This window comes from Olea europaea, chromosome 1, assembly GCF_002742605.1.
Source record: "Olea europaea var. sylvestris chromosome 1, O_europaea_v1, whole genome shotgun sequence".
Taxonomy (NCBI): Eukaryota; Viridiplantae; Streptophyta; class Magnoliopsida; order Lamiales; family Oleaceae; genus Olea; species Olea europaea.
The window spans coordinates 18,953,064-18,965,539 of record NC_036237.1 but is presented as its reverse complement, the minus strand read 5'-3'; the positions used below and the strand labels follow the sequence as shown (position 1 = coordinate 18,965,539).

Sequence of the window (12,476 nt, the reverse complement as noted above, 5' to 3'; positions counted from 1 at the left end):
ATATTTGATAAAATTTTATAAAATGTTTGATTAGAAAATTGATAAAAGTCGAAAATCCGTGGTCAAAATGTGGAAAAAAAATGAATTTTAAAAAAAATGAAGATCAAATGGGGGGCTAGTTTTTCTTTTTTCCTATGTTTTGTTCTGCAATATTCAAGGACCCTTTGTCTTGTTGACTATGCTACATTGCACACACACTACTGAGGTAGAACTCGATAATTAAAACAGGTTAGAACCAAATTAGACCTTTAGGGAGAGCACTCATTTGCACCCTTTATTCCCTCTAAGCCAAAACTTAGTTCCCAGAAATTTCTCATCTATCCAAGTCAAAACAAAATCGGATAACTGAGAGCAAAGAATATAGGTACCATAAAGAACACTGTTCAGTCTTTCATCGTCATCCGACTGGCTCATCACTCTTTGAGTAGAATATTCAGTACAATTACATCCTCGGTAACTGCTATCGGTCACAATAATTTACGACATGCATAACTTACATAACGGGCTTTTCTAGGTCTATCCAAGACATGCCTCGACAAGAATAGACGATGAAGAAAAAAGTAAGAGAAAATTTTCATCCACTTCAAAAATACAATGCCAGAATCCAATAAACTGTGCAAGTAAATAGGCTAAGTGATAGGGATCACAAACTACTTCAAAAGATGCATGTAAGAAGCAGATAGTAGATATCCAACAAAAAAATGAATTAAAAAAAAAAAAGGTTATTCTCCCCAGAATATAAAAGAATGAGTGAATGTAATCTTCCCAATGATAGGAAAACCAGAATTAATAGTTTGGTCAATTAGTCAATTGCTACCTAAAGGTTCCTATTGCCAACATCTCATGTACCTGTTCCTGAGTATTTCTGTCCAAATATATGTGTCCAGAAATATGTAGAATTAGTCCTGTGTCCAAGCCATTTGACATATGGCACTGTATTCCCAGTCGAATATGCATAGAAGACTTCTTTTTTTTTCTTTTTTTTTTTTCCCTCGTAAAATGCTTCCAAGTCAAAAATTGAAGAGATCTTTCTTCTTTCTTCTGTCAAAGAAAATGTCAATACCGATGACTCAGTAACGAACTCCATGCAGAGCAGACTAAATAGCTGTGTACAAACACCCCTTGGAAAATTAGAGGAACTGCTCTTTTCTTTATACTGTTATTGGGATCTTCGTCCATGACACAGATTATACACCTGAACATATAGCTCCTGAAAGCCAACAACATGATTGATTTAGGTTAGGTGCAAAGAAATCAATAGTGAGAGAGTTTAATCTCAGAGATCTGGTACGCTTGACGACATACCTAGTAAGGGGATCGGATAATTTGAACATTATGGAAAAAATAAGATAAATCTTGTTTATTTTACTGCCAAGTGCGATCCATTAGTATATATCGAAATTGAATTTAAAATTTAACACCTACTTTTTATTATGTATGCCAAAGCTCTTGTTTTCCACAGGCCCAATTACACGATAGGGAGAGGGGTGAAGAGAGACTGAGAGAGAAACCTGATGACCAAGATGAGCAGCAAAACTTCCTTTCATTAATATGCTCGACATTGGCACCAATAAACCAGGAACCAACACTGACATCATCATGGGCATATGCGCGAAGAATAGATCTGCCAACCAAAAGTAAATGCTCAGTTTTCGTTTCCTATTGTTGTGAGTGATAAAACTGCTCCACCACAGTGAAGTATAACTCACCTATTGATTGATACAAATTTAGCCAAAGCCTTCGATATCACTAACATCTCACCTGAAGCATGTCTGAAGTAACTGTTGATGCAAAAATCATATGAGGCAACATAGTCATGAAAAAGAGAACAATGAGACCTATTTCTAAAATTATATCTATCATTTGATGTCAAGAATGTCAATATGCTTAGACTTCGAAAGTACTAAGAAAATTTAGATTTCGAAAGTACTAAGAAAACTTGGACAAAATCATGTCGATAGCAAAGTGTATAACAAGAAGAAACTGAATTTAAACATGAAAACAAAAGAGCCCAGAATGCTAGGCGTAAGAGGAGAAAGAGAAACTAGATTTAACTTGGACAGATAGTACAAATTTGCAGAATAATTTCCTTCAGTTAAGGATTAGCAACAAACAGAAAAATGAAAGTCACAGATACCGGAACTATTTAACTTTCGAAGAATAAACTAAAGATAAGATGCTCATAAATACAAAATTGCTTACGTTTTTCCATCTCCAAATTTCCACCAGTCTGGTTCATACCATTTCTCACCGCTGCCAAGTTAAAGCCATGACAAGTCAATTAATGAAGAAAAGAATGAATAAGATGAAATCAAAATACTATGTATAACCGTTAATTTACAAATCATTTATGACCTAGTAGAAGGTTTTGACCACACTCACCTTTCGGAGAAAACATCACCTGATTTCATACACCCAATATATACACGAGGCTGGTTCAAATGAGCAGCCAGTATATTTCCCAAGGCATCTGCACAGAAGGTATATCAATATTGCATATTCTAGAGAATGCTGCGTTTCGCAATCTTAATAGTCAGACTCAAGATTTAAATGGAAAAGCTGGGTAACCTATTAGAGTAGGTCAATGTTCAATCATATGACTGAAGAAACAAAGGTCATCGATCCAGTATTGGATAAAAGAGGGGAAATGCCCATTTATATAATATGGGATTCTCAATACTTACATACTTTAATAAAAATATTGGTAGTCATCAAGCTAAACTTCGAAAGTATCATACATACCAATGTTTACATAGACGTCATCATTGAATTTTGCATAGTAGTCAGCATCCCAACTTTCTGCGGCATGAGCAAAAAATAATTTTGTCTTGTTCGGTAGTTCCTCAGGTGCCTCTATATGGTTTTCCTGAGATGAAGTTTGAAGCGGGAAAAAGTCAAACAATGCAAACCTTACCCTACATAAATAAAGCCAATTACGTGAATGAACAAGTCCTCATGCATTATAGGGAATGTTGTCACCAAATTTGACTTTTGAATTTGTTGAATGTTCAATTTACTTATTGTTTACTTTACAATCAATAAGATTCTGAGAATTGCATATTTAAATTATTTCTCCCAATTCAAAGGCTGTGTTCAATATGAAGGGAAAAATAAAAACAAATTTGAAAAGATGTATGCATAAAAACGAATGGCTCAGGTCAAGGAGCTTACAAGGATGAAAAAATCATTGGTTTGTTTGTTTTCACTGTCAATGCTCCTGTCCAAGCTGTCTCCTCGATTAGAACTGAAGTTTACCATAATCAGCTCAAAGCATTACGTTACTAATCTCAAACATATGAGCGATAGACATCATAAAAAGCATACCTTCTACCGATGACAAATCGAACAATGATGCCTTTATTGTCCTCCATTTTTGTCAAAGCTGCACCTGCATAGGGGAATTATATGAAAATGATGTGGTTGTTACAACAAGAATATAAACAAGTAAACTTGAAGAAATAAACCGAAACCAATAAACATCTCGAACACCTACAAGAATTACAATCAAGACTGTCTGTACATAAAGAACACATGAATGAAAAAGAGTCAGAACGGATTGATATTACTCTAATTCATTATTTGGAATCCTAATCCAAGAGATGTGGAGCAGTACCAAAGTGTTTCAAACGTAGGTTTATCTTGACGTAGGTCTACCTATGTAAAATGAAGTCTCTATCATTTGGCTCAAAAAAGAAAACATGAAGCTTCATACAACTTAAAGTTCATAAGATGAAAAGAGATTTTTTTAGGTGGTGAAGTGCTATATAAGGCATATCATCAATTATTACGAGGTGTGGCTAAGAGCATGTTTAGAAGGGGAGATTAAAAAGGATATCTATCTTATAAGGTAAAAAGAAGAAGAAGCAAAGTTTGCATATTTGGGAGAAGTTGTCGAGTTCACTTATTTTTAAGCAACATCATGACACCATTTACGAAAAATATGCTTTATGTTGAAATAGGAAGATGTAATGTTGTAATTTAAACAAAATGTAACAGTAAAATGGTAAAAGCCTCACTCAAACCTAGTAATAAGCCAAAAAGTATGTTGGTGGTGCTTATTGCATTTCCTAAAAAATAAGCAGTCTTTAATAATAAGCCTTTGGCCGTTTTTTAATCTTATAAGAAACTTTGACCAGCATAGATGCCCACCGAAACATGTTCTAAATGGTAACAAATGACAAGTACAACTGTAAAGCCAGTTATTGATTCCTTTGAAAATTAGAATAACCAGGCACTTGTTAAGTAAGAGAGATAAACAGACCTTAGAGAGTAAGGCTAACCAAAGGATTGGAATTACACTGTTGTCCACAGGCAATTATTTTTATATTTAAAATTTCACATATTCTGGATCAGCAAGTTGTCCAAAGGTTTATCCTTTTCTATGTCTCCTCTCTTTGGCAACGCCACATGAATATTTAACGTGTTTTAGACAGAAAAGCATTCCAATGATTTTGTCTCTTCCTATCTGATTCCAATTGTTTAAAAATTACTTTCCAACTTGACTATGCAGCCACAACCATGTATAAAGAATATTACCATTCATATTAATTATCAAGTATTAGACTCGTGGCAAAAGTTAGTATAATTGATCCACTAAAATAAAACAATAAGGTTATCTTTCCAGTTTCCAAATGAAGAAATTATTCACATGAACTAATGGGGGTTCGGCCAGGGCCTCCTCCTACCCTTATAAAAATTGGATCTTAGAGATAAGAAGGTACGAGTTATGAACTCTATATCATTGTCACAGCTAAGCAAGAAAAGGATTTTGCATTTCAATTAAGTAATAACTTATATTAAAGTGTTACTTAATTAGCAGACACCTTACTAATCACTGCAACAGTATGCTTGTAATAAATCCAATCGCTAAGCCCCCACCCCACCCCCCCTCCATGCGATGAAACACTTATTTATACAAGTGCTTAGATTTGATTTTAGGATAAAGAGAAATACAAGAAACACTGTTTTAAAAAAGCCTTATATTGTTGTATCATTAAGTTGTCCTGATAATTACAAGTTCGGAGGGAAAAGGACAACGTTCATCTCACTGGACTCTGATTAACCACAGCCTTATGCAAGCAATGGAAGTTTCTGGTTCCATCCATGATTGACTTATGATTAAATATCTCTAAATATAAATGAAGTTAAACTTCCTTCTGCAAAACATTGATTCATCCATGGTTCAAATATAAAGGGGGGTGGGGGGGAGGGGGTGGATACCATATAACTGCAACAAGATTCTCCATATTCTGGTGTGGGGATATCATTACTTAGAGATGCTCCAATTTTGCTTTGACAGTTGTGTTAAATAGGTTTTTCCCTTAAGATCCTCCCAAAGGAACTCCCCAAGTTTTTCATTTAAAATTTCTTGAACCACAAGTAAAAGAGGATCATGTCATATTTGAAATAGCCAATCCAATCTGCCTTATTAAGGAAATAAACATAGATGGGAAAAAAGTAGATGATTTACCAGTTCCCATCCATGCGTTGCGTATAGCCTCTCTTTCATTCTTGCGTCCAAATCCTGTAAGTATTCCTATCACGACAAGTGGATTTTTCTTAGGAGTCTTATTCATCTCTGGTAAATAATTTGAAACAAAACCCTTCTGTCTGGCCGTAGCTAGATCCATCTCCAAGGCTGATAATTTCTTCAGCTGTTCCCTAATAGGAATAGAATTTTTGATAAAAATACATGACAACACAAGATTGTCCAGATAGTGTAGTACTAAGACTGAACAATAACAACAAGAAGTAAATGTCACCTGCATCCTAAGATTTTCCATGAATCGTCAACTGAAATAACAGATTTTCCCTAACACATGAAACAAAAGATCTCAAGTTCAAAATGTGATTGTAATATATACCTGATGATCAATAGAAGTGTGGTGTGGGTATCAGATATTAAAACGTCTACCTACCAATTTCAACCTCATTTCTGGATTTGTTCAGGGAAAAAAAGCAGGTACCATAAACTTGTCATTAGCACGGTGCATGATCCAACATAATTTCATCAACAAATTCTAATTTATGCAGCATATAGCCTAGTAGTTAACTTTGCCATTGATAAACATGTCATGCTTATCTGGAACTTTGCAATCATTGGCAAATGAGTCATCTAAGAAAATACTTCCCACAACCAACTTCTTCAAAAAATCAATCAACTGATGTTGCAGGGGTAGGTTTGCTTAATGTGATGGGATATTTGAACTCTTCCTTCTCTCTCTCTCTCTCTCTCTACTGTCGATGTTTGGTGCTCAGAACTTAAAACAGTAAACAATTCTTCTCATGCCTGATTTGCTAGGTTTAGGTTTGCTGGAATGAATAGCTTTTACTTGTCATATAAATCCAACTCTGCAAATCATCACCATGTTTAAGTAGTTTTGAGTTCTCTTACTCAGACATTAGAAGTGCTAAAGTAGTAAACAAAAACATCTTTACCTGACCCATCATTCTATCAAGTTCCTTTGCTAAGTAAACCCTGCTTTCAGCATCCTGCCATAAACTGCATACACAAAAAACACATTGAAGACATTTATTACCTTTCTTATATTATTTGTTTCTTTAACAAAACTTTCTTATTTTGTTTTCCTTTGCCAATAGATTCTTAAAAAAAAAAAAAAAAAAAAAAAAAAAAAAAAAAAAAAAAAATTTATGACTGTAGGTGTCTGGGCTAACTTATGCGCACCTCGACTAATTCCACCGGACCCTGAAGTTTACAGATAGGTACTCACCTCAGTAGTCTTGAGGGGACTTATCGAACTGATGACCATTGGAGAGCAAACCTAAGGCCTCACTACTGAGCAATTCTATAGAAAATTTCACATGCTCAAGAAAATAAATTTAGTGAGGGCTTCTCAATCTTGATTTACTGAACATCAAAAATAGCACGAAGCAGGTCAATTTTGTAGATATCCATTAAGGTAGTTGAGTTATGAATCTTCGGAGACACGAAGGTTTGAGAATGGCGGAAGGACTATGGTTCAGTGTTTCCTTTGATGTTGTATTGCTTTTACATAAATACTTTTTAATGAAAAAAAATGTTGATAGTTTATGAGGGAAAAAGAATTTCTGATGATTCGTTAAGATCGCGTTCATACTATATTTAATTAAGATTTAATGGGTTCAGAGATCTACATTATCCTTTCTTGATCCTCTTCTCTATTTCCACCTGTTTACATCTCTCTGTCTACCAATGGAAGTCAAGAAAATAAACATTCTTATTTTTTCTTAATTTCTTATAACTTTACATAAGTTATTTTGTACTGCAAAATAATTGAAGATAGCTAAATGCACAAGATTTTATTTTATTTTTTTTATTTTTTATTTTTTTAAGAACAGCTAAGTTCAATTTTCCATAAATGTAACAGTAAGACCTAAACTCTTAACAAAACCTTTCGTTTTCACTTGTGTCCATAGTTCTCCACTCTCATTGTTCAAATGGCAAAACCTCCATTCTCCACTCGAAAAATATCAAGCTTACAAATATATGGAAAAATGAATTAAATGACACCACAGTCAAACTCCATAATTATAATAATGAACTGTTTCTACATCCTTTTTTTTAATGATCATGGATGTCCGAGTCATCTTAGTAGCCGGACTCAAACCAGTGACCATTGAAGAACAAACCCAATGGCCTTACGGTTCGAACTGTTTCTACATCTATAATTACATCCATTCATGTTCACAGGAAGAATACCAGTTAACAAATTAAAACCAAGTCAAATGAAATTGCCTGATACTTTCATGTTTGGATCATAGATTATAAATAAATAAATAAAATTTCAGTAACACAGAAACGTAAAATTGCAGATACGTAAACAAAACCTACCGGCCTGCAACAAATAATGAAGCAAAGATGGCGAACATGGAAATCACGAGAATAGGAATTCGAGATTGAAAAGCCATTCCCACGATTCGCACGCTCGATCTCCGGCACTGCATTTTCTTTTCTTTTTCTAAACTTCAAATCAATTCAATTTTTGTATCGGCGGATCTGAAAAAATAATCAGATAAAAAAAATTGTACAGTGATCAGCTTCAGGATTTCAGATCATCTGACTGAATCAATGATATCAATTTTGGATTCAATTTAGAAAACAAATAGTTAAATTGCAGAGTGAGAAGCGGAGACATTTCGGTTACGGGTGGCGCTCAAATACATAGAATTAGTGTTAATCTAAAAATGTTATTGGAGAAAAACGATAAGTTCATAGGATAGGAATGTCAATAAAGCAGCTATGGGATGATGGGTCGATCATTTTCGTTACTAATCGTGTTGAGCATTTTTATTAGCTTTGAAAGTTCAAGAATAACTAATTGGTGAATTGGTTTTTGAAAAGTTTTCGAAGATTAATTCAAATTTAAATAAGTTGAAAATGAATAAGTCAATCGAACAAAAATGTACAAGTAGGAAAGCAACAAGTAAAAGGAAAAAGAGTGTTCAAATGATGTAATTGTAGAAGTTTAATCTCAATCAATGATTTACTGCCTTTGTTACCAAGCTCTCCGAGTAATGTTTTTTTATTATATTTGGTTGACTTATAATGAAATCCAAACCATAACAATACTTCTTGTGACGTAAAAACAATAAATATCAATCCTTATACAATATTGAGTATTTCGGAACCTTATTGTGACCCACAAATTTAAAAAGAAATGATTTTACAATTTGAAACTTCTCTATTAAAAAATGATATATCAAAGTTAAATATAAAATAAAGAAGTATGCTAACACTTCAACAAATAGCAATGAATAAAGCTCGAGTATTAGGTAAGAAAAATTTTGACGAGAAAAATGATTTTCAAAGGTTGATTCAATCAAATTTTTTTTAAAGTAAATGAATTGATAAAGATAAATAAGATATATAATCAATCTAATTTATCTCAAGAACATATCACTTAAATGCTCTCAAAAGTATTATAATGAATGCAATGTGAAATGACATTTATAGCGGTCAAAGTGCCAAAATGTCTTACTAACAGGACACTCGTCTGGCATGGTGAATTGGGCAATCAACTAATCCTTGTGTGTCAAAATTCAGAACGGTAAAAAACTAACCATTGGTTCAACCGGACGTCCATTTGGACAAATTTTCCTAAATTTTTCTTTTTTGAATGTTTTGAAAAATGTAGGTTTTTGAAGGACATTTTTCATTTTATCTTTCAAGGTGAGAGATTGTAAAATATTTCAATGTCAAGTTGAAAAAATAATAATTATTGAGCTTTTATTGATTCATCGCTAAAGGTTAAAGCATTTTACCTTTTCATATGAATTCAAAACATCTAAGTCTAATATTTCAATATTTGACTATTGAAGTTCTTGTCTTCGAGTGATTTGATGTGAAGGCTCGACTTCCATTTCGATTTTTATTGATCTTCAATTGCGAGTCTTTTAGTAGCAATCTTTTTGTCTCCATTTGATCAATTTTGCAATGACAGCTATGAAGACTCGAATTCGATCTTTAGTGATAAAATAATTTGTTTGTTATAATCAAAACATGAAGTCAACCATAGGTCAACAATTTTTCTCCTTTTTTATTATGACAAACAAAGATGATTTACAACACATTGATAAGGAAAAGGGAACTTTGGATATCACATGTGATTCATATATTCCCCCTATCTTTTATACATATATTTCCCCTTTCTTATACACATCAAGCATATTACATTTAAACATATATGCATATCATCTTATCTATTAAGTATATATGCATATTATCTTATATATTTTTCCCCTTTTGGATGAGCTCATTGGAGTGTTTATTGGCTTCAAGTCTTCCATTTCAAACATCTTAAACATATATGAAATATACTTATTTTGACTAATGAATATTGTATTATTAGTCAGTCTAATTTGGAGTCCAAGAAAGAATTTTAGTACTCCCATAATGCTCATTTCGAACTTCTTGTTCATGCATTTGGAAAATTCTTCACAAAAAGAAATATTAGTTGCACCAAAAATAATATCATTAACATAAATTTGAACGATAATCATATCATTCTTTTTGCTTTTGATAAAAAGGGTAGTACTCGCTTTCCCTATTGAAAAATCGTTTTGAAATAGAAATTTGCCTAATCTTTCATACCAAGCTCTAGGAGCTTGCTTTAAACTGTAAAGAGCATTTCTAAATTCAAAAACATAGTTAAGATATTTGTGATCTTTAGAATCAGGGGTTTGCTTTACCAAAACTTCATCTTGATTAAATCCATTTAGAAATGCATCATTAACATTCATTTGATAAAGAGTGAATCATTTATGATATGCAAATGTAAGAAACATATGAACAGATTCTAATCTAGCGACTGGTGCAAAAGTTTCTTCATAATCAATGCCTTCTTTTTTATTGTAACCTTGGACTACTAATCTCGCCTTTTATGCACAATTATCCCATTTTGACATCTTTTATTTCTAAAAACCCATTTTGTACTCATGATGGTTTGATTATTGGGTCTAACGACTAAATCTCAAACATGATTTCTTTCAAATTGTTTTAGTTCTTCTTACATAGCTAGTATACAATATTCATCAAATTTGGCTTCTTTAAAATTCTTTGGTTCAATTTGAGAAATGAAAGCACAATTATTAAGATGATTTCTAGTAGAAGCTTTAGTGATAATACCTTTGGGTAGATCACCAATAATCAGTTCTTTTGGGTGAGAAGGAAGGAGCATCGATTCTTTTGATAGAGAATGATCATTTTGTATTTCGATAGGTTCAATTTCACTTTGTTGAACATTTGCTTCTTCCTTGTGTTCATCTCTTAGATCTTCCTTGGTTTGGTCATGAATATTCATTTGTTCAAATGAAATTTCCAATCCTACATCATTAGTAATACATTTCTCACGGTTGAGAGCATTAGTTTCATCAAAGGTGACATGCATAGATTTTTCAACGATTAGAGTTCTTTTGTTAAATACTCTATAAGCTTTGCTAGTAGATGAATATCCTAAAAAGATTTCAATATCGAATTTTGAATCAATTTTTTTTTTCAAATTTTCTTTTGTGTTTAAAATAAAGCATTTGCAACCAAATACTTCGAAATAACTCATAGGGGTTTTAGTTTTCTTTCGACTAACTAAAACTCTATTAACAATATAGCAAGCATTTTTAATGGTTTTGACTCAAAAGTATTTTGGCATGCTATTTTCATTAAGAATGTTCCTAGCCATTTCTTGCAATGTGCAATTCTTCATTTCTACTACATCATTTTGTTGAGGTGTTTTAGGAGCCGAGAAATTTTGTTCATATCAATTTTCATTACAAAAATTATCAAAAGCAATATTATCAAATTCTCCACTATGATGACTTATAATAGTTGTAATAGAGGATCATTTTCGTTTTGAACTATTTTTACAAAAAAATGTTTAAATACATCCAAAGCTTCATCTTTTAGATTTAAGAATATGACCCAAGTAAATTTAGAAAATTCGTCAATAATGGCAAATGCATAATATTTACCACTCAAGTTGGCGGTTCTAGAGGGTTCAAAAAGGTCTATATGGAGCAATTGTAGTGGTTTTATAGTTTAAGAGTATAATTTAAACTCAAAAGCTTTTCACTCGTTTCCTAAATTGACAAGCATCATAGATTTTATCATTTTCAAATTTGGCAAACCTTTGACAAAACAATATTTGAAATTTTTTGAGAGAATATCCATGCTTACATGACTTAATTTTCTATGCCACAACCAAGTATCCTCCTGTAAACTAGATAAACATTTTTCATCACTTTCAAATTCAATATTTATGATATAAACATCTTTACTTCGATTTCCAATAAACATCACCTCTTTTGACTGGCATTCTTAATAAGGCATTTATAAGAATTGTATTTAATACGATATATTTATTACATAATTGACTAATACTGAGCAAATTATATTTAAGGTTATTTACCAACAGAACATTTTCAATTGGAGGAGAAGAATAATTACCAATATTTCCAATTCCAATGATTTTTCCTTCTGCATTATCCCCGAATGTAACATGACCTCCCTCATTCTTTTTGAAATTTTATACTAACATTCTATCTCCATACATGTGCTTTAGTATTTGCTATCGACGAACCATTTGCTCTTTATCTTCTTTGGTACCTGCAAAATATAATATAATTTTTGGTCTTTCGTACCCATAAAAGTTTGGGTCCCAGGAAGTATATCAAATTCCTCCTTTATAAAAAACACACTTTTGATCACCAAGCATTAAATCAAAATTCTTCTTACCTTGAGTGAATTTGCAAATAATCTTAGATAAATTTTCAACTTTTTTCTTTTAAAGAAGAATTTTCTTTAATCAATGAAATCAATATTTTCCTTTTTGATAACATTTTGAATTTTTAAAATTTTATTCATTTCATTTTTCAATAAGTCGTGTTTCTTTTTAAGAATTGAGTGATTTAAGGCAAGCTTTTCAGATTCTCCAAGAATTTCATCATAGGAGATAGATAAATCATCATATGAGCATTTTTCAATA

General features: G+C 32.3%; 1 protein-coding gene across 4 annotated transcripts; it reads right to left on the bottom strand.

Moving 5' to 3' along the window:
- Positions 1–549: 549 nt before the first annotated feature.
- LOC111396426 (hydroxyproline O-galactosyltransferase HPGT1) lies at positions 550–8,282 on the bottom strand. 4 transcript variants are annotated; one of them, XM_023022865.1, is made up of 12 exons: positions 7,832–8,281; positions 6,439–6,502; positions 5,763–5,812; positions 5,471–5,661; positions 3,325–3,388; positions 3,172–3,244; positions 2,743–2,866; positions 2,383–2,470; positions 2,203–2,253; positions 1,710–1,781; positions 1,512–1,624; positions 550–1,210 (listed from the first exon to the last, which is right to left on the bottom strand). In XM_023022865.1, exons 1-12 carry the CDS (start codon positions 7,942–7,944, stop codon positions 1,188–1,190), a joined length of 1,026 nt encoding a protein of 341 aa, XP_022878633.1. In that variant the 5' UTR covers positions 7,945–8,281; the 3' UTR covers positions 550–1,187. The 4 variants fall into 4 exon arrangements, with proteins under 4 accessions (XP_022878633.1, XP_022878645.1, XP_022878649.1 ...); XM_023022877.1 differs by lacking the exon at positions 7,832–8,281 and adding an exon at positions 5,919–6,351 and having other exon boundaries at positions 6,439–6,573; XM_023022881.1 differs by lacking the exons at positions 6,439–6,502; positions 7,832–8,281 and adding an exon at positions 5,919–6,432.
- Between the last annotated feature and the right edge of the window lie 4,194 nt (positions 8,283–12,476).

Coding starts and splice junctions, on each gene's coding strand:
- LOC111396426 (XM_023022865.1), bottom strand. CDS start 7,944: ATGCAGTGCCGGAGATCGAGCGTGCGAATCGTGGGAATGGCTTTTCAA. Junction 3,389..5,470: donor CAACGCATGGATGGGAACTG/GTAAATCATCTA, acceptor TCCCCTATGCAG/GTGCAGCTTTGACAAAAATG. Junction 1,625..1,709: donor AAATTTGTATCAATCAATAG/GTGAGTTATACT, acceptor TTTGGTTGGCAG/ATCTATTCTTCGCGCATATG.